The sequence below is a fragment of the Artemia franciscana genome, chromosome 21 (assembly GCF_032884065.1).
Source record: "Artemia franciscana chromosome 21, ASM3288406v1, whole genome shotgun sequence".
In the NCBI taxonomy this organism is placed as follows: domain Eukaryota; kingdom Metazoa; phylum Arthropoda; class Branchiopoda; order Anostraca; family Artemiidae; genus Artemia; species Artemia franciscana.
This window is the reverse complement of record NC_088883.1, coordinates 34,428,958-34,452,557: the sequence shown is the minus strand read 5'-3', so window position 1 is coordinate 34,452,557 and position 23,600 is coordinate 34,428,958. Positions and strand designations below refer to the sequence as shown.

The following is a 23,600-nucleotide window of genomic DNA, read 5'->3' as shown; positions in this document are numbered from 1 at the left end:
GCCAATTCACAAGGTGAGGGGGGTGCATGGTTATATTTCAAAACCTACACGGTATTTTTTTTTTATTTTTAGATAAAAATACCAATAAAGGACATTTTCTGATGAAAAGACAAAAGAAAAATATTCTTCAAAATCTAAGGATAAACACCCCCTTCCTCCTATTTGACACCCCCTGTTGTTCATCCACTACAAACATGTCTCCAGAAGTTTCGATTAACCAGTTTTAACCTTCCTTTCAAGATAGTTGAAAAAATATGGTTCTTTGAAGAAATTATTTTAAATTGGCGAAAATTTATAATTATCAAGGATTACAGCAAAAAATAACGGTTTTAAACACCTTATATACTGAAGGACTTACTTTCATTTGTTTTAGTAGACTAAAAAAGCATACAAATACAAGAAACATATCAATACTGAACATAAGGAACTCCATTAATGTTCTCTTTTTTTTATGGCACATAATATAACGGTTGAACCGAGCAAGTGTGACCTTTGACATGAGAAAAGTTACAGAATAAATGTTCTTATTGCTCTCAATTAGGTTATCTGTTTCAGTTATGGTTGGTAGAAGAAATATTTGGGTTCATTAAAAATCTACGGTGCCGAACACTCGTCCAAGAAAAATAAATTCCACACAATAAGTATATTCACGAGGGGCACGCAAGTAGGCTTTATACTACCCCCTTGAAATATCAAAATTGCTAGGATTTTTTTTCTGCAATTGCTTAGTTGGCGAAAACGTTAGCAGAAAACGAAAAAAAGCAAGAAAAAATAAACAAGAAAATAAATAAAAGTAAATCAGGATTGGTAAATAACTAGAAGTAAAAGTAAATAAAAATAAATAATGTTTTGAGAAAATGAAAAAAGCAAGAAAAATCAATAAGAAAGTAAATAAAATCAAGTAAAGGTTTGTAAGTATATAGATGTAAAAGTAAATAAAAATAAGCAAAGTTGTCAGAAAATGAGAAAAGCAAGAAAAATAAACAAGAAAATAAACAAAAGCAAATAAAGGTTGGTAAATAAAAAGAAGTAAAACTAAATCAAAATAAGCAAAGTTATCAGAAAATGAAAAAAACAAGAAAAATAAATATGAAAAGGAATAAATTAAAATGAGGGTGATTATTAGTCGGTGAAAAATTGAAACAAATTCAGTTTTTGAAAACTTTTCTTATGGGCGTGTTTCAGCTAAATGGAAGTCGCATCGAAAAGACTTTTGTGAAAATTCAGTTAAAATACGGAAGAGATAAAACACGATAAAGGAAACATTTCAAATTGGAGATTTTGTTACTAAGGATAGGCCTATCTTTTGTTTCTACAGTCTTTTAAAATGTGTGTTAACACTTTGAAACCTATTTTCTGGACAGAAGAGCCTCCAGATTGTGTATCGAAATAGGGTTTTGTTGTACAATCTCGAACCGACAAATGAAAATCAAGCTTACAAATGAGATTTGCAGGTTTTCAAAGATAAATACGTTCTGAGACCACACTGGCTATACTTGTATTTTAAGGGAATTCAGGGGGAGAGGAAAGATTTTTCTATTAAAAGAAAGGTAACAAAAAATATATGTTTCATAGTTCGAGGGAAGGGGGTAGGCCTATTTCTGGCTATTCAATTGCTTCTAATGAAAATAAGAAAGGCCGTTTCCAAAATTTAAGGGGCATTTACATATACCCCAATGGCGTCCCTGGAGCCCATCTGTCTTTGAGACCCCATGCACGATCTTACAATTGGATGTAAACTTTGACTTAGCTGAATCAATTAAATTTCGCTATTTTTTACGTTTTTTACCCTTACCACATTCTTCGTTGTACATTTGTTACTAGATTACATTTTACATTTATTACTAGATTATTTGTAACTAGATTACATCTGCTACTAGAGAAAAACTTAAAAGAATTTTGTTGTGAGTTATATTAAAAGTAAAACCAATAACGGTATTATTTTTTTGCAAACTGAACATTGTGAAATTGTCCCACACCCAACAGAGTCTTTAAAACCAGTCTTGTTTTTCTCTTTTTTTGCAAATTGTGATAGTGGTTGCTAAATTAGCCAATTAGTAATATACCAATTCACTTTCTACTTAAAAGCGAATGTATTTGGCACATTTTATCATCAATTATTCTTTGGGCAAATGTCCTTTTTCTTATCGATTCAAGGACAACGAGGGGAGAGAAAGGGAGATGGAATAAGAGAAGTGGAGTCAGATCGAAGGGTTAGATAATATCACATTTAGCTCTTACGGAAAGGAAAAATCAAGTTGATGAGCACGCCCTAGAAACAGTAACTCCTTAGGAGGGAGGGTAAGAGGTCATGTAAACCCTAAATGTTTTGCCTCCTCCCATATATTTCCGAAATTACCTTTTCTGGAATGTTTTCATCGGAGAATGCCCTGCTTTGATTTTTTCACTGAAAAAAATGAAAGAAGGATACGTTCTTCCCCATAGACGTCCCAATAATAAGGTTTCCTGTTTGAAAACAATATCCTCTAGCTTAGAAGGCATGCCAGAGGTCCTAGAGCCTCCCCTAGAGGCTCCTCTTTAGCTAGAGGTCCCTGAAACACACGGGCATATAATGCTACAGGGGTCCTAGAACCTCCTCAATCCAAAAGTTTGTTTTTACATTTAACCGCCTTTAATCACAATACGGTTGAACCACGACCATTTCCTCAGTTTGATCTCCTCCCCACGTTGATTCGTTGGATCCGCTTTAAAATAAAACTCTGGCGACGTTCATAAACAAATTTCTATCTATGATTTTCTATTAAAAGAATTCTAAGAAGAGAAAGTATCATCAACAATATTGATGTTTTCTGTTTAACAATAATACCCTCTAACTCCCCATCCCAAATTATTGCATTTCACCGTCTCCTAACATATTACGGTCGAACCAAGACCTCTTCCATCATTCAATCCCCCTCACCCATATTGATTTGTTGGACTCTCTTCAAAGTTGAACTTTGGCAATCTTCTTGGCAATCTTTTCAACTATAACTTTTAACCACGATCATTTCAAGAGGAGAAAGTATAATCCGTTTTGGTGCTTGCTAATGTCAAAGGTATTTCTAGTCTCTCGGGTTATTGATTTCATCTCCAGGTCATTTGCGTGAAATAATCCGAGAATTTTATACGGGGCTTCTTGTTAAATTAAAATTTTCCAAATATATGCTCTCGAAAAGCCATTTTCAGAAATGAAATTCAATCTATCTTAATTAGATTTCCCATAATAGCCTGTAATTCAGCTTCGTATCCATTAGCAAATCCATGGATACACTTAGCAAAAGATCCCTTGAGTTTGATTGATCAAACCGAATAAGGAAATGCAATAAATAATAAACAAAATAAACCTGATAAACAGGAATATTTTTTAAAATAGTATTTTACTGACGGTTTTAATTTTGAGAAAAGTTTCGTTGAAGCTTATTGAGGAATTCTTGAAAGTGGTATAAACGAAAGTTGGCAAAATACGTGGCTAACTTCCTTCGGATTTTTTACCCCCCCCCCAATCTTACTCTGTAAAAAGTATTGGTGATGAAAAAACTTAATATATTTCCGCCAAAATTCAGAGTTGATTTTAGGGGGGGCAGACGGGGAACTTGCCTCGGGCACAGAAATTTTAGGGGTGCAGATTTCCAAATAAATAATCTCACGATTATAATCATTTTGTAATTTTTGAAATTTTATTTTTGTTATATAAAGCAGAGGGCGCACTGGGCAGTAAGTATAAGCAAATTGAACCCAAAATTAATATTTATGCTTTTGTGACACTTTGTATTCAATTCCGCAGAGGTCAAAGTAAGAAAAGTCAGATTTAAATAAATGATATTTTTTGATAATAAATGAAAACTCTGTTATTAAATGAAAATTTATCATATTTGGCCTGAAAATTGTTGATCAAAATTTCGTGCCAGACGCAAGAGAGGCCAGAACCTTCACTGCCAAATTTTCTCTTCTAGGTTGAACGTATTGCGCTCTGAATTTGAACGTAAAGTAAAATTACCGAGGTGGTTCCACCTTCCCTTGTTGACCAGAAAATATATCACATGTCCAAATATGATTTATCTCTGTTATTGTTCAGTCCCTTTGATTTCCACCGTTTTGCTCATTTTTCTTTTCTCATGCATCTTTTACTAAAAATTATATTCTTTACTATTATTATTCATCCTGTAAATCCCCCTTTCTTTTCTTTCCATTTTTTGGGATATTGATTTTCATCTGATATACTATCAATTTGAATGCTCATTAATTGTAAACTTCAATTGGACACTGCACATAATTTTATTTACTTTAGTTTTCATTCATCGTGTAGCCTTTTGTTTTATTTTTATATCACTTGATGCTATTCCAAATACCTTCATAGACGTGCACCCCCTACTTATATCCCCTTATTATCTATTTTGTGTTTCTCTATTCATTGTCTCACTTCTCGAAATAATTCCTGTTTACGGGTCAGGTCGCTGCTTTCTAAGTCTTCATTTTTTTCAAGCATGTCCAGTAAGTACAATGTTGGAATCTATTCACAAGAGCAGAGACGTCACGTATGGATGGAAAGTTTAGAGAGACCCCTCCTCCCTTCTCCTTTTCTGTGCGTTCAGTCAGAAAAATTGACTTTGAGTACCTAAAATTACAATGTAAAACTTGGGGTTCTACCCATTGTCAGTATCTACCTATGTGCCGTTGTAACTTATTTCTCTGAGACCAACCCTTTAAAGAATTGTCTCAAATGATGATTCTGGCGAAAAATAAAATAAAAATAATTAAATCGTTGTAATCTGAAGATTAAACGTTGTTTTTTAAATTGACGCTAGGCTGTGCCAGCTATAATTTTTTTTTAAAGAAAACATAGGTCAACATGTTTTTTTCTTCTTTTTTGGATGATGTAGGTTATTATTCTTGAATATAAATTTTCTGTTTTTCTTTTCTTTTTTAAAATTTAATCCACTGCCAAAAGTGAGTTGGACCTTAAACAGTTTCGGAAGCCTTACTCCCGTATGGTATTTAAAGTCACGCTAAAGACTTATTGACTGTGAGATATTAATATTACCGACATTTAACTAGCACTAATTTGAGCCAAACAGATTTTTCATGGGACTTTCTGATTGGCTAAAATGTTCTATGAACAACTCTAATCAGCTCAAATTAAGACTAGCCAAATTTTGCGTTAGTAAAATCTCATTGTGAACGGGCTGTGATAAAGCTCACCCCAAGCATAAGCTGCATGACAAACTCTTTAAGGCCCAATCGACTGATAAAAATCTGTTCCCTCCTCCCTCCTCAACGTTTTGGCTTGTGGTGGCACCACGCAGAAGGCATGAATGTAAAGTCATAGAGACACAACCAGCGGCATAAAATCAAGGGGTTGCCAACTTTTAAGAGCAAACACACCAGGTGGTGCGTGCCAAGTATGGCAAATGTGTGCCAACCGTGGGGAAACTGTGCCATGCGTTGCGGGACTGTGCCAAGGGTGCCGGAGCTTTGCAACACACGTGATGCTCCGAGATATACATCAATTGTGGAACGTAGACTTACGTTGTTCACGGAACTTACGTTGACAGGTCAACACGTATGGATCGAGTTAACGATTTATTGAATTAAGAATATCATTAGCCAAAAAGAATTCTTGTCAACAAATAAAGCAAGTCTTCGCAATAAAATATGTTAAACAATACGCCAAAATGACGTCAATATTAAAAACAATCCTTTGCAGTCTCCGTTTAGCGATTGATTCTGAAGGGCAGACCACTTCAAAAATTGTATTTACCTAGTGGCGCGCGCCACTTATAGTGTAATTTTGCCACGTATGCTGCGACCTTTGATATATTCGGTACCATTTGGCAGAAATTCGTCAGGCGTAGTAGAAGTGGTGCTCGAAGATGTACACAAGATAGCAGAAAGTTAGTGAACTTTCGTTTGATCACTGTTGCATACTTTTAAATGCTCAATCAAACTCCCAAAAAACGACAGGAAACTCTGTTTTAGCGCACTGGATCGATTCTCTGCTTGGAAATACGTAGCACCAGGGTTCGATTCCCGTTGCAGCAAGGTTGAGCGACAAGCTTGCTACTTGTCAGTGTAAAAAACACAGAGCAACTTGATGCAAAAAAACGACAGGAAACATGAAAAGTGAATGTGAAGGTCTTAAAATGTTGAAGTGAATGAACTTAAACTTCATGCACAACTCCCAAATGTTATGGTTTAATTTAGGCACGTGCGCAAGGGGGGAGGGTAGGGGGCAATGAAGCATACGTCTGTATTGGATGAATGACGCTTCCTGGTCACCAAGGTCCTTGCGTCGGCCCTGTAGCGTGTTGTTACAGCTGAGTTCGAACTCTAGCTCCCATATTACCAAGCTGAGATAAAGCTTACTGCAGCAACAAAGGGGAGGGGAAAAATGAAAACAATTTTTATTTGACAGTTTTGAATAAAAGCATCCATAAATTCATAAAAGTCGGGTATTTGGGGCAGAGAAGAAGCCCTGAGGCCCCTCCCCTGCGTACTTCCCTGCTTCTATCATGTCTCTAAGGTATTAGTTATGAATCAAGTAAGGTTACAATGTACTATCTAAACAATCAATAAATTATGGAATAGGCTTGAACAATGGGCAACTCCAAAAAAGAACAAGCGGTTAGCTACCTCTTGGGAAGATTAAGAATTCAGACCAATTGTATATTTCTTATGAAATTCTGTATCCTAATCTTTCTATGAAAAAAACCTTAAAATACTTCTCCTTCTTAAGAAAAAAATCCTGCATAATTGACAGGATCGTAGCGATTTTAGCATCATGATAACACCAATAAGCTAAGGAAAACGTCAGTCGCCTTATGACGCCTTAACTAACACTAATTTGAGCCTAAATATACCTTTGATACGTTTTATTGAAATCTATCAATAAATGAATAAACAGTCAAAGAGATAGAAGCGTCTATTTTCTTCTATCTGCCCCGGCTAGGGTTGCCAAAGGGATACTTTTACTGCTGCTTTGACACTTTTTAACCCTGGGTGACACCAGGTTATAAAAAGGCCACTTTTTGAAAAAAAATGCATTTTTACCTCCCCCCTTCAAAAACAGACCTCGTTAATTTAGACTCTTCCTCTTTTAGTGTGAAGATGTGCATGCGCTTTTCTATATTCCTTATTCTCCTATTAGTTATTGATTTATTGCGCATCAACAGCATTATTCTTTTGAAATGAGTCATTTCCCTTAATTTTTGGGAAATGACAACCCTGCCTAAAATCTAACCTGGAAGAAACTTATGGCTGGACAGTTAAAAACAATGTATGCAAGTAGCCAGACTTTGAAATCTTGAATGTGAGTTGTAACGGAGAGACTTTCTAAAGTTTTCTGGAGGGATACTGAGTGTCTCTACTTTTCTCTTTTTTATGCTTCAGTCTCAAGACGTTTCTTCTTTCTTGTAATTCTGTCTTCCGAAATAATAAATTGAATACTTCGTTTTGCTAATTGTCTTTTTTCTACTTCTACTTTTCTACTTTTTACTTCGTTTTGCTAATTGTCTTTCTTTCTACTAGGTGCCTTGCTTCTAATGCTTTCAAATCAACTATTTTATCTTTCACGTTACCTCCTAAATGCCCGGTGGTTTCAACGGAGGGACAGCGGCCATTACCCTGAGCGCAGAAATTTTTTAAGGCACATAATTTTAAACAAACAATCCAACGGTTATAATTATTTTGTAATTTTGAAATTGTATCAAACAGTTAGTGGTAACAAACTGTAAGTCCGGTCAATAGTAACTGAAACTCTAAAAAACGGAAACATTGTAGATTGTAGAGGTTTCAAGCTCCTATCTGCAACAATGTGGAATTTTGTATTTTTTGCCGGAAAAGAGATCACGATTGCGTGTTTATTTGTCTGTTTTATTTTTCTTAAAGGGGTGATCGTATCGACCTAGGGGTAATGGAATATCGGGAGAGGGCTTATTTGAACGTAAATTAAAAGTTCTAGTTCCTTTTTTAAGATGCCTCAAAAATTGGGGGGCAACTAGGCCCCCTCTCCCACCCTTTTTTCTCAAAATTGTCCGATCAAAATTTTTAGATAGCCATTTTGTTTACCTTTGGAGATATCATTGCCCCATAGCTTCCGAGGAAAGTAATTTAGGTTAAAAATTTGCCCATTGTTTACATATAGTATTTGCTATTGGGATGTATGCATACATTTTGGGTGGGGGGAGAGAATTTTCTGCTGGTGGCATTTTCAACGGGGATAATTTTCCATGGGGAGGGAAGTTTCCAGGGAGTGAATTTCACAGGGGAAATTTTTCACTCGGGGTATTTGACAAAATTCCTATATGAAATTCTTTTTAATTGTCTTACATTCTCTTTGCCAACTCAATTTTGCATGTGGAGATGTTCAGCGGAAATTAACCAGGGGTTATTCTCCGCGTGTTTTGTTTTCTGGAAAAATTTCAACGGGAGGGGGTATCACCAGAGTGATTGAGAAAACGATTAGAAATTAAAGTCTTTTTACAAATGAAAGTACACTGAGTAGGATTTTTCATGCTGAATCATCTGCAAGACATTTTACGGGGAAAGGGGGGGATTTTTAGCGGGGTTGGAACTGTCTCGAAGGAATTTGACGGAGGGGGTACACTTTACGTTGGATGAAATTTCCAGGGAGGAGGTTCCTGTGAAGAGAAGGGGGATATATTGCATGGAGGGTGAGGCAAATTTACCGGTATTATTTGAAAAACGATCAGAAATTAATTAAATAAAATAAAAAATTTGAACTGAAAGTAAGGAGCAACGTTAAAAGTCAAAGTGAATAGAAATTATTCCGTGTATTAAGTTTTTCCCCTCTTGAATAATAATTTCCGTTCCTCATAATTACGCTCTTAACACTAATAACCTATTTTTTTTAGTACTTTCATTGTTCTAATTAAACCCTTAGTGATTCAAGGCTCATTCATAAGGAATTGGAACAAAATTCGAACTTTAGCGTAAAGAGCGAGGTATTGACGAAGTGGCGAACTCCTTCATATTGATAATAAAAGTATACGAATATAGAGTTCGTTACGTAAGTTAATTCGTAAGTTACGTATAGTAATTAATAATAAAAACGTTCGTAAATAAAATTAATAGTTCTAGTGATCTTTTTAAGTAGCTAAAAAATTGGAGGGCTACTAGGTCCCCTCCCTCGCCCCTTTTCTCAAAATCGTCCGATCAAAATTTTAAGACAGCCATTTAGCCAAAAAACAGTAAATTTACTATGTAAATTTCGTTTTGATTATTCATGTACGGCGAGCCAAAATCAAAACATGCATTAAGTCAAAAACGTTCAGAAATTAAATAAAAAAAAGAAGTTTTTTTAACTGAAAGTAAGGAGCGACATTAAAACTCAAAACGAAAAGAAATTATTCCGTATATTAAAGGGGATGTTTCCTCCTCAACCCCCCGCTCTTTATGCTAAAGTTTGAAACTTTGTCACAACTTTTACTTTTTAAAACAATAAAAACTTTAGCGTAAAGAGTGGTTAGTTGAGGATGTACAGCCCCTTTCATATAAGGAATAATTTCTGTTCGTTTTAAGATTTAATGTCACTCCTTACTTTAAGTTAATTTTTTTATTTACTTAATTAATAAAGTAGAGGGTGCAGTTAATAAATGAAACTAGTTAACAAAATACAACACAATTAAAATGATTAAATAATAATATAATTAAGTTAAACTAATTATAATAATTGAATAGTTTAAGTAGAAAATTAAACAATAAATTATTCACTAATTAATAAAAAAATAATGTTGTTAATAAGCGAAAATTGTGATCAAATTGGGCCTGAAAATTTTGTGGGTGATGGGAGGGTTGGGAATTCTAATTAATATTTCGCCCCGGGCCAAGAGAAGCCGGAACCACCACTGTAAATACCCCCTCTAATTTTGGAAATGTAAATTGTTTTCAACTTTTTTTCAAATCACTTTTTTTTCTGTGTCTATTGCCCTTGCCCCTCTCTCATCCTCCTTTTTTTGAAAACACTACCATTGTTAACTCAAATCTTTGTACCAACACACTCAACCAACATTTTTCTGACCCCCTTCCAGGAGCTTTTATGTCTTTCTATATTCAAAGAAGTTACTGACAGGTAAAGACGTATAGACCAAGTCAATGGTTTATTGAACTAAGAAGAGCATCAGACGAAAAGAATTCTTGTCAACAAATTAAGCGATTCTTTGTAATAAAATATGTTAAACAATGTGCCAAAATGACGTCAACATCAAAAACAATCCTTGGCAGTCTCCGTTTTGCGATTCCAAACATTATAGAAATAAATACTAGTCTCATCACTTGGCACATACACAGGCAATCCTGTGTTTGATTCTGAGGGATGGCCCACTTCAAAAGTTGTGTAACACCAGGTGGCTCGCGTCATGTGTAGTGGAATTGTGTCATACATCGTGCGATATTTGATATAACTGGTGTAACGTGGTACATGTGTACCACACTTATTAGAAGATGTGATGCTTGAAGACGTACACAAGATTAAGGAAAGTGGATGACAACTCGGTTGATCCCTCCCGCATACTTTTAATAGTAAATTCAACAACCAAAAAAAAAGACAGGGAATGTGAAATGTGAAAGGATTTTTCAAAAAGGCGTAGTGGTGAACGTACTGCTATAAGATGTTAAAAATGGCATACCTATGATAGGCAAGGGTGTATCCTGGATTTTTTTTTCGAGTTGGGGGAGCTAAAAAAGCAAATTGAAACGCATCCAAAATTGTTTATATCCATTTTGTTACGTTTTTACCAGTCAGACCAAAACTTAGGGGGGGAAGTAAAAATCTAAATCGCTCTCCCTGGATACAACTTTGATGATAGGTGAACCTTGTGAAATACGAGTACATGCATATCAAAATAATCGTCAAGAATTTCAAAAAACATTGTAGTTAGTAAATATTATAATTTGTAAGTATAAGCCATCATAAACTCAAAAATAGAAGCACCTTCAATCAATTATACCTAAGCGATCACCATTAATTATGGCCCATCAGTGGCTTTCAAACTGCAATTATGACCCTTATCCATAAAAAATAAAACAATCGATGCTTTGACGGAATTTGAGATTCTATGGGAGGGGAAAAGATTCGCTTTTAATTACTTTTTGAAACTCTCTTTTGTCAATTTCTCTTTACTGAATTTCTAGTTTGGTTCATGAGGAGAGGTGTGGTACCAACCTGCAGGAGCCAATCACCACTTCCGGAAAGCGTGTAACCAACATGAATGATGTGTCGATGTTTCGTGAATGACGCCAAAAGATTCTTGACACACTGACGAACCGTTGATACCAGAGGCTGGATGAGCACCTCGATGACTAAGTTCTCCGTGGCGTGTTGAACAAGCCTTTCGCCTAAAATTAATTCAAATTAAATTGATGTTCTGGGCTTGGAGATGACTAGCAACCAATGTAGCTAACGGTAGTATCAATGAGGACATTAAAAGGTGGGTAGGGAAGATAATTTCAGAGTTGGTCCAATGCTATGAGAATAAATCTGAACTCAAAATTTACGGGCAGAAGAAGGTTCAGAAGAAAAAAAGGTTTATCCTGGTCTATTAAACAATATTTTCAGAAGAAGTTAGGAACACCGGAAAATACATTTTAGACCTAGATTAAAAAAATATTGGAAGACAAAGGCGTAACTAGGATTTTTTTGGGGGGGAGGTACAAAAAACTACAAAACTCATCAAAATTTGTTTATACGCATTTTTGTTACTTTTATTTACAAATCAGAAAAAATTAAAGGGTGAGTCCGAACCGGTAGCCTCCCCACCCACTTGGACACAACCTTACTGGAATGTAATTAGGGTCAGTATTAGGGTGAGGGAATTTTCGAATCTCCATTCCCTTTGCGCATGTAGGCTACATAAAATAGGTTACTTTCATTGTCATTTTCGTTGAATACACCAACTATGGCAATTAGTCCTTCTCTACAAATTGATGACATCTTTCATCCTATTAAGTCTCTCGTTGTCGACATGAACCGATTCAAATTACAACTCGCTTCATATTTTTAAATTAAGCTTAGCATCATCAAATTAAAATTGCTTAAAACCAATATTGTTCAACCACAGACACCTAAGGGGGGGATAACACATGCCCTTCCCCCGCTCCCTCTTCAAAATCTAAGGATATGAAAAAGTTCAATATTTCAGATAAAGTTCCTGTGTCCTTCAGTAAAATTCCCCGGATTATGAATTATTGAAAACGTATGTTTTGGTTTGGACGATCAATTTACTTCAGTTAATTTTTATTACGAGAAGCCCCTTCACTGCTCTTTAAAGATACATTAAAAGACTTGATAAAAAAAACAAATTTGAGATGATGCTTACGACTCCATATACTCCTCCTAAAAATTTTACTAGCTCTATAAAGATATATCTTTTATACGATTATGTCAAGTTTTGGATTTAAAAATAATTCAGACTACGATCCAAAAAGTTGCACTGATAAAAACAAATTAAAAGGCTAATAAAAGTGATGAAATGATAAAATTGATGAATCACTAAATAAGATTAAGTACAGAAAATTTAATCGATGAATGAAACAGTTTTTCAAAAATGCGCATCGCCTGAATCCTCAACTTTTGAATGCTCTACGCATGATGAAAGTGAAACCGTGATTCCTTTTAATGTTTTACAAGAAAGACGGATGAAATCAACTTAAGAAAGCCCACAAAAATGGTTATGGTCGAAAAAAAAAATTCTTGAGCCTCCATTGGTCGATTCTCTCTCCGTTATATCAATAAAAGCGAAACGAAAACAAATTTTGTATTAGAAACACAGTGAAGGACATGGGGGAGCGTGGAACCAACTGGGAAGGTGCAACTCTCCTAGACTTAAAATTGTTCTGACGATTTGAGTATCCTATATAAAAATGTCAGAAAACAGGAGATAAGTCTGCAAACCAAGATTAGAACATTGGAAGCTAGAGTCTTGCCAGTGGCCTAGTATCGTTCTAAACGCGGACGCTTCGAAAGACTGAAGAGGATCTGTTAGATCTTTTCCAGAGGACTTTTATACGAATCGTTTCGGATACCCGTTTGACTGATGGTATATAAAAATGTAGTTTCATCCCAATTTCCAGGGCAATAATGAGAGTATGATCGAGGTGGCTAGCAGTGGCATAATTTCGTCGAAATCCTGGGAAGGGGGGGGGTGTAAAGTTGGAGCCGATTTCCCACAATCAAGTGAAAATTACAGTGAAAACTGAAAAATGAGCCATATAGTACAATGTAGGCAAAGATACTACTAAAAAGATAGACTAAAAAAACTGACTCGTTTCTGCGGATGCTTAAATTATGCAGGCTAATTTTAGTTTAAGCAAGATTTTTAAAGAAACAAAATTTCAGATGGAGGGGGCAAACTGGGATCTGAGGGCAGTTTTCCCCTTTGTCCCGTAGCAAATTACACCTCTGTCAGCTAGGATACGTTAACGGATGAAGGAGGAAAAACTGCAAAAGATTGCTCTCTTTGGCCATCCACCTAGGGCCAAACGAAAAGCAGGTCATTCCTGAATGGAGTACGAAAAGGTCGTAAGGGAGGATGTAAATTAAATTGAAACTTTTTGGGAGGGGGTAAAGCGCGAAGCATTAAATAAAATGGGGTGGAGGAGGAGTGTGTGTAGCTGTGTTGGCATCAACCGGTTGGTGGCGCAGTGAGTTGTCAGTAGCAATAGTAACTAGGCCTAGGTACTAGATCAATTTTTGGTGGTAACTGACCTTTGATAGTAAACCTAAAATGAAATCAGATTTTGTGGTTCCATAAGTCCTTAAGCCTATTTCCTATTTTGTACTAAGAAGATTAAATCAAAACATACTGGCATGAACTGGAAACCATGGTCGCCCTTAGATTACTTTTGACTCAAGAAGATTCAGGAAAATGAACCAGAACTTCCGATTTCCAATCAAAAGAGCCCCCTTCCTCAGTTTATTCGACCATCCCTTCCAGAAAACAATGTGCAGAATATCAATGGGAAAAGTTACAGCCCTTGCCTCTGGGGTTGTGGGGCATTTGTGAACCCGTGACTTATAGCTGCTTGACCTTTGGACTATTTTGAACAAAACCGCTATTCCAAGATTTTTATTGGATGCATTTGGGGAAAATAGGGCGTGAGGGGGGGGCGGAGTAGTTACCCTATGATCACATTTGACTCTTAGAAAAGGCACTAAAAGTTTTGATTTTAATCGAATGAGCTCCCTCCAAAGTTTTTACAATCATCTATTCCAGAAGAACCTTGTATTTTAAACATGGGCAACTAGCACCCATTACCACGGATCAGAACAAATCTAGAAGTCAACATACCTCTTGTTTATGCAAATATATATTGTAAAAAAAAATACTAAAAAAATATACTGCAAATATTGTAAAGAATGGCAAAACAAGATCGCAAGAGGCAGACGAATGAAAACCATATTAAAAGAAACAATATTATAACGGCTAATAAAAATAAACAAACAAAAATAAACACTTTGTTACGGTCAAGAAACAGCTGAGGAGAACACCAAAACAACTGACCAGAACACCAAAACAACTGATGAGAACACCAAAACAACTGATGAGAACACCAAAACAACTGATGAGAACACCAAAACAACTGATGAGAACACCAAAACAACTGATGAGACCACCAAAACAGCTGATGAGAACAACAAACAACTGATGAAAACACCAAAACAACTGATGAAAACACAAAAAACTGATGAGAACACCAAAACAACTGATGAGACCACTAAAACAACTGATGAGAACAACAAACAACTGATGAGAACACCAAACAACTGATGAGAACATCAAAACAGCTGAATCTTCGAATTAACTCTATTAGCTTAACCCAAATCAACTCATAAGAACACCGGAACAACTGACGAGAACACCAAACAACCCATGAGAACATCGAAACAGCTGAATCTTCGAAGTAACTCTATTAGCTTCTGCGACGAATGTGGATCAGTTGCGACAATTGTGGATATTGATATTAGTTGTTTGTTGTTTTTATTGGTTGTTTATTGTTTTAATACTGGTTGTTCTATTCCTTGGCTCATGCGTTTAGGTACTTGTATAATATACCCACGAACAATCAAGTAGTTCATTCATTGACGCATTGTAAAACCGGTTTTTTCGTTAGTTTGTTTCAGCTTAGCGTGAGACAAGACAAAGAGAAGTGACAAAATAGATGAGAAATATATAATTAGGGCTATGTATTTGCACATTGGGGGTGGGTGGGTTAAAGTATTTGGTCAGTATGAAGTTAGAAAGCACTTCTTACAACATAATATGCAGAATAATTGTACCTAACACATTAGTTATGCAGACCCGACATAATTTAAGACCCGAAATAACATAGCCCAAATTTGTTTCTATAGTATTATATTTTTGTCATGCTTAGGTATGTTTCATTAGAACTGAGCGTCATAGAAACAGGTTCTACTTAGATGAAGAATATTAGGTTGGGAGCATATCATCCAATTACCAGTTTTGTTGGTTTTCAGGTTAATTAGTTCTTATCTCTGTTTCATCAGGATTGAAGACGTCTCGTTTTCATACAGGCGAAATATCGGCGTCGTTTTGGTTTTAATCTTTTCTTTCTACTGGCCATAGTCCCGTTTATTTGTTTCTTCATTGAGGTTTCTCTCTTTGTTTGTTCTTTGAGTCGAACTGTAGAACAAGTCGAACTGAAAAGGTTGCGTAGCGAGACTTTATAGTGACTTAGAAAGAATCAGAAAATTGGGGAACCCCAGAGATTTCGATATTGAAAATGGAGGTCTTTCATCCCAAAGGGGAGTGATTGAGTCTTTTTAGTTACGATAATTAAACAATGTTGCATGAACAACGTTTTCTGACGTTGCCTAATATTGCTCCTACAGTTTACCTGAGCTTTAATTTTTGCAATATTCACTTAAATTAAAAAGTACATTTTGCGAAATGAGACTCTGTCCATGAGAAAAACCAAAAGATAAGTTCGATTACTATCAGACTAAACAAAGAACTTGTTATTTCGAAATTTTTTCTTGTTCTCAGTAGAATCAGTATAAGTAAGACTATTTCCCAAAGGCGTCCGTTGCCAAGACATGACTGTTCACATTTCCCAAATACGTACTAAGGTCTTTTTGACGCAAAAGTAAAATCTAATTGAGAAGAATAGATAAGTAACGTCTAGGTATGGCATAGTGGACAAGAATATTGAATCGACGCTTCACTGCTTCGGGCAGTAATGTAGCCAGCGTCTGAAGGATGGTGATTCCAGGCTCCATCCTCTCACTGGCTTTTAAGACAAACAAATGTATTTTTAGTCCGGTCTTCTTCCCATACAAAAATATCTTGGTCTCCCTTTAAATTTTAACCGTGTGCATAAAAAAAACATTGCAAGTTTCTTTTTTCTTCTAACATACCCTTAAATTCTAGGAAGAACATTTTGACCTTGGAGCACAGCATAAGATAGATAGTAAGTTTTTATCTCGAGAGCCCAAAACGCATAAAACAATTTCAAATGGACTAATCGGTCGATGACTTCTTGTCATTAAGTAAATAAATACAATCAGAGCCGTTCCAGGGGGACAGTTGTCCCGAACCCCATGGCCAGGGAGGCACCGCGACCAGGAAATTGCCCACTTTGATCCATTTTTCATTTTGATTCGGCTGTTTTGGTTGCATTTAAGTGGGTAGAGGGTGCAGTAATTAGTATTTCCTCGGGCACCACCAACCCTAGATACAGATTTGAATACAATAGAGACCAAAAATTAGGCATGTAAAAAAGGTAATTAAGTATTATACGAGAAACACCTGAGACTTTGGATCGCGAACATTATACCTTACCCGCTTTTCACGGTGTTAATACCAGACAATTAGCTTCAGCTCGCTGGGAAAATACATAGTAGCTATATTTTAATTAAATATTTAGTAGGTATTTTGGTTAGGTTGGTTTAGGCTACGTTTTTAACAGAATGCGCTCTGGGTGGCCCCCTTCCATAATTCTTTGTTGTAGTTTTCACAATTTTGTTAATAAAGTATTATATTTTCATCATATTTTGTTTTATTTCAGTAGCATGAGAAAGGGGGATAGAAAGAGAGAGAGAGAGAGGGGGGGAGAAGAAAGTGAAAGATTGTGTGTGGTTAGTTCCAGAAGCGTTGGTTCGAGTGATGATTTACTAGACTCTTAGTTATTATGAGATATGCAACGTTGACTCCCAATAATTAACCAAAGAAAAGGGTAAAATTCAATGGTGTCATATCTAAAAATACAAAGCTCCAAAAGAAAATTTGGTACTTGTTAATTAAGCGAAACACACCCAAGAAGTGAAGTTAATTAATCGTAGTGAAATATAACCTTCATAAAGCCTGTAGTTTATATAATAATATAATTTGGGATATATATTTACACAATAGGGGGGTATGGGTTAAGAATTTGAACAGCGCCCCCTAGCCTAGCCTATCATAACCTGACCTAAACTAACCCCCAATCCTACTAATGCGCAAATATAAAGCACAAATAATACAATTCCAAAGTATTCTATCACCCGTCAATTGAATTTGTTGCTATGAAACTGACTTATTAACCTAAGCGAAATTCTTGATCGTGTTTCGTTTAATAAACAAGTACCGAATTTGTTTACGAATTTGTTTACGGTCTATATGAAACGACGACTGCCTATAACTGGGAAAGTTTTGTCACAGAGCAGTGTACTTTAAGTTTAGTTATTTCCTTTTTTTTAATTAAACCCGATTGAACTTTGAACTTTGAACTAAGTTTTCTGAATCGGCACCAGTAACTAAGAAGTAAAATATTTCATTGGGAGGAAAAAACTTGTCTAACAAAAATTAGCTCTAAAAAATAGAAAAGACAATCAAAACTCAAGACCTGATCATAAATATGCGATACATCAAACTATTAATTCTACAAGAAATTCCTCAAAATATAAGTCGCATTTAAATGTATCATCTCTTAATTTTTTTCTTAAACTGAACCAAACTACAATAATTTAGTCGTTGTATCATTAAACTATTTCCAGCTTTGATCCCCCCCCCCTCACCCTATCAAAAAATCAAATGTTGAAGTGGCCGCAAGGGCCCGTGGAGTTTGAATGATTTTTTAGGCGGGTAATATGAATGTGGAAATTCTTGACTTGATCAATGAGCATGAGTAACTTACAAGAGAGTAAACTGGCTCTAGTTCCAAAAACTTCCTTAGCCCAAAAACTTCCATCTAGTGTTTGGCCAATTATCCTCTGTAAAATATTGCTTGCAGTAAATATCGATTTACGCAGATGTACATAATCATGCCAAACACTAATTATGTCGCACGACGATTTTTCCCTTCCGTTTATTTTAGTTTTTCGATAACTCGTCTAGTCACGAAAAGGGGGAGATATTTTAAAATTGATTTTGCCATCTGTTTTCGCATTTCTTGTCTCTCCCAAGAGAAAAAAGGAAGCAGCTCAAATTCCATCCTTTTTCTGTTTCGTCTGAATGGATAATAAATCTGTCTTCAGTTGAGTCATACATGCATGTGGTGTAAGGTTGACTCCGACAATTAAAGTTTATACTTTAAAAGGGGGATATCGGGGGCTGAAGTAACTGTGTATATAGAATATTTTTTCTCTTCTTAAAATCAACATGCAGCCGAGCGGCTTTTATACCCAATAAATTAAAGAGTTTAAAAATAATTTGAAAATAATTTTCAATAATTAAAAAAATATATAGAAATTCACGTAATTTTTGTCTTTGCTACTTCAAATTACAAGTATCAGGTTGTAATTTTCAAAGTAATTCCCTTGTGAAGATAAGACATTAGTGTAGTTTCTCCTCTTGTAGAGTTCACTTCAGAAGGTTAGATTTTTTTTTTTTTTTTTTTCTTCTTCTTTCTTTTTTTTAGCACCGAGGACGACTTGGCGGAGGTCCTTGTAGGAATATTTGCTTGATTTTCATCTTCATATTTTGCTACTGGCTGACAAAATTCTCGTTTTTCACCTATTTGATTTTTCTCTTTTCATTTTATATTTCCTTTCCTGTTGTCGTACGTCATGCATAGCCACTATGGTCTCAGAACGTATTTTTGCATGTTGCACCTTTTTTACTCTAGATTGTTAAGGGATTAATTTTTAAAAAATGATCAGATAACTATTCAACATATCAAACTAAAACAGGGTAAAAAAAAATAGTTAACACGTGGTGTTTAAGGAATGAAATCATACCCGAGTCAACAAATGGAAGGATCCTTAAGTCTTTATACATTTGGTTTGTATAATTGGATTAATTAAAGAAGAGCCTGGAGGATAGACCCCATCCCCCCAAAAAGGAAAAAAAAGTCAATAATATAGAAAATTTTAATATATTTGCAGCTTGTGATTGTTTCTGCGGAAAACCCCTTTGATTTCTACAAAAGCAGACCAAGAGGGAGTCAAGAAGCCAGTAATACGTTGCTGCTAAGCAAGTTAAATTCATTAGAAAATAATATTTTGGGGTTAACTATGGTGAAAATCAACAGACTCCGAATGATAACGCACTACTGTAGAACTAAAACCTGTGCAAGGACCCTCGTCACTATTTTTCTCCTAAAATTCAGTGTATATTCCTTTATATTTCTTTATTTTCGTACTTTCCTAATAAAAAAACAAAAAAAAAAAAAAAACACAATTATTAAAAAAAATAATAATGGATAGGTGCCTGCTGTAGATAAATATTCATAGTGCAACAAAATAGAAAAGCAAAAAAAATATTAAGAATTCCGAGTTTGGCATCTGAAATTAAAAATTTGCAGTCACAGTGGTCATATCACACTTTACAAATTTGAAAACGAATTCAGAGTCAAAAATACTGAAAACAGTCTATAATGAAATACTTCATAGTAGGGGGTGCCATTTTTTGGAGGGGGCAAGGTGTCTGTTGTCCCCTAAATTTTTGAAAATATCTTTTTGGTAACTTCTTTGAAAAATAATCAAAACAAAAACCAAATTCCCTAAATTTTGAAAAATACCTGTTTATTTGTAGCTTCATTAACCAAACAAAAGACAAAAATTCTTGGCCTCCCTAAATTTTTGCGAATTGGCACACTATGTGTATAGCGAATTCATTATCATTAATGTAACTTCACCATTTATTTCGTGTGCATTGAATTCACTTTAGTTTTATTTTTTTATTTTAGAAATAAGTATTAAAATTATTATTTTTCGATTTACAGAAAGAATTAAAAAATACGAAGATTGTTTATGCCTTGACCATGAACAAATTAATACTGAATACTTCCTCACTGTTTAATTTTGGAAATCCATCAGATTTAATTAATTCTTCCGCTTTAGTAGCTAAGGAAATGTGGCCACAATGAATAACGCGCCCACGAAAAATTTGAAGGTTAAATTAACAATTTTCATTTTGTAACAAATAATATGCAAAATTAAAAATTCGTGGTAGAATGCGGTTGCAAGTTAAGTACCATGCTGGAATAATTTCTTCGCCAAAAATAATTGAGTACCTTTAAGAATAAGCGTGCGAATAACATATATATGATTTATCATATTCAGGGGTGCCAATTCATGAGAATGTAGAGGAGACAAAATGGACTTTTCAAAATATTGAGGACGAGTTTGTTGTTTTTTTTTTTTTTTTAACCAAAATAACAAAAAAGGTATCTTTAAAAATCTAGGGTGGAGGCAACAATCTAGGGGGTAATTCCCCCAGCCAAAGATTAACACCCTAATTACATTCAAAGAATATAAGATATTTGAGGTGCTAGTCTAAAAAATCTTAATTTTAACTGAATTTATGCATTAAATAATTAAGCTACTTTTCTTTTTATCCTTTGTTAAAATGTCAAATAACGATTTTTCGCGAAGTCTAGAAAATGTATACTACGCAACTAACATTTTATGACTGAATCTACAGCCTGGTTACGAATCAAGAGGGGTATTTTCACCTTAAAGAACACCCACTCCCCCAAAGTGATGCCTTCTCATAAATTTAAATTTCATAAATTGCTAAGCTATGTATATGGATAATTTAGGGAATGGATCTAAGACCTAATTAGGACATGAAAGATGACTTTCAAGCACTTATCCAGACTACTTCCCTATTTTAAGGGCTTAGACGTGTCTATGAAAATAGCTTCTAGCTTGAAAAAGACACAAAAATGAAACTTCGCAACCGATTTGGGTTCTGGGAATTAATTTGCCTCTGATCAGTGACGTCAATTGGGGGAGGGGTGCAGGACTAGTATTTTCCCCTCATATTTTACTATGTTCCTCCAAACTTTTAAAATACTTTTTTGTGTTCTCACTGAAAAGGGTTTTTATGTTATTTTTGCTGGAAAAAATTGGTAGAAACCAAATTGCCCTCTAGATTTTGAAAAATAAATTTTTGCATATCGTCTAATTTCCGAAAACTGACAACACTGCCTAAAGTGTGAAAGATGTAAACATGATTCCAAATCACATAAGCCAAAGCTTATCTTTATTTTTCTTTTTTTTTGCAGAATTTTTAAATGAAAATATACATAGGAAAACAGGTACAGTATTTAGATAAAACAGTGGAAAAAATATAACGAATTTTAAATAATAAAATTCCGAATATATTCGCTCCCCATCCAGGAGTTTTTATCAACGGAGAAAAAAAAATGAATTTATAAAAACTAGTTAAGATGAATTCAACACAACATGTAAAGAAAAAGAAAACAAATAAATAAAAATCCGCATCTTGATAAATTCCAAATGTTATTTGGAATTTGTTCCAAATGTTGTTCATTTGCAATCACTGCAAATGAACAACACAGAATGTCTTAAGCTACAGATTGTCTCTGGTATAATTTAAATTTGGAACTGAGATCTATTAAAGATGAAATACTATATTTTTGGTACGTATGCCCTAGGTTATGACCAATGATTGAAAATATAAGTTTAAGATCAAGTGAACTATAGAGAAATCCCGAGGCAACAGGTCAAGAAAACTGATGTATTGAAATTGAATGGATTTTTTTATTTACTAAATGGATTTCATCTCTAGTTCAAAAGATCTTAGACTTATAATTTCAACCATATATCATAACCTAGGGCATATGAAAATCTTTTTAAATAAATACAGTATTTTATTTTCTGCTACATCTCATAACAAATCGAAATTATACCAGAAACAATCTTTTTTTACCTGAGACAAAGTGTAGCCTATGTCATTCTGTGTTGCTTATTAGTAGTGATAGTCGCAATTTATTAAGATATGAGTTTTATTTATTTTTTTCCTTTTCTTTATATGTTGTGTTACATTTAACTATTTTTTTCCATTCGGAATTTATTCAGGAATTTATTAAGATATGAATTTTATTCATTTGTTTTTTCTTTTTCTTTATATGTTGTGTTACATTTAACTATCTTTTTCCATTCATTTTTTCTCCGGTGATAATGGCTCCCGGACGTGGAATCGAAATATTCGGAATTTTATTATTTAAAATTTGTTCTTGCTTTTTTGTTTTGTTCCACTGCTTTATTTAAATATTATACCTATTTTTCCATTTATATTTTCATTTATTAAATTATGTAAATGGAAAGTCGGTGTGGTCTAAGAAATTATTTGCTCATTTCCCTTTTCCTTTTCAAAGAAAAAAGAAGTTAGTAATAATTTTTCCAGCACTACATGTAGGGGTGCCAAATAGGAGGGGAGATGATCAGAGGACAGGGGGCACATTTGCCGTCTCCTTAGATACCCACCCTTATATTTTGAAAAGGCCTTTTTGATATCTTAACTGAAAAAAAAAACATAGCCCCTCTACCATCATACATTTTCGCGAACTAGCGCTCTTGATAACAACAGAAAAAATGTTAGAACTAGGAACTCAACATATTCAGACGATAGATATATTTCTGAAACTATCACATCAATTTTCTGTGTTTATAGGAAGTCAGAGTCACACAGTTTTACCTCACAGGGTCGTGTTCACTATTTTTTTCAGGGTGGAGGGGTACAAAAAAACATTTAAAAAAAACATCAAAAAATTTTATATTTATTTTTATTACACTTTTAAAAGTTAAACCAAAATTTTTGGGGGGACGGGGGTCAAAACCCCTATCCTCCCCTGGATGCAACCTTGTTGTCATACCTTCTGGTGTTTTTCAGTGAGTTAATGTTTGAGAGTCATGTTTTACGAATTCATTATTGGAAGGATTTCTTCAAACGACAAGTCAAGACTAAAAAATGTATATACCATAGGCCTTCCCAAGTGTTAAACGCGTAAATATTTAATTATACACTTACTAAATGAAACGCTTTAAAATTCATAGCAGAAGAGCTATTAGCTACAGCCAAGTGTTGCTTAATTTTGTTGGCAAGTTAAAATTTATTTTAATATTTTTATTAATTAAGTATTGTCACGCATATAAAAATAAATTATGTAGCGATTCTAAGTCTGTCTAAGGCACGAGACAAAACTCAAAGTCTTATAATATCCTGTTTCAAATAAAAATTGTGAGAAATTGATTTTTCAATTCCAACCCGATGAAATTGCGCAAAATTGCCCGGATGGGTGAGCTTTTTTAGATAGCCAGTGTAATTGAGGATCACTTTGGTCCACGTATTTTACTGGGAGTGAGATATCTAAGTAAGCATCAATATTCTATTGTACCA

At 34.6% G+C, this 23,600-nt stretch overlaps 1 protein-coding gene across 1 annotated transcript in view; it reads right to left on the bottom strand.

Annotated features, from left to right (window-relative positions):
* The window catches only part of LOC136040979 (uncharacterized), a 240,024-nt gene that overhangs the window by 165,589 nt on the left and 50,835 nt on the right, over positions 1 to 23,600 (bottom strand). Inside the window, 1 exon segment of the mRNA XM_065725455.1 lies at positions 11,180 to 11,352. Within this exon segment, the coding sequence (XP_065581527.1) occupies positions 11,180 to 11,352 (173 nt within the window).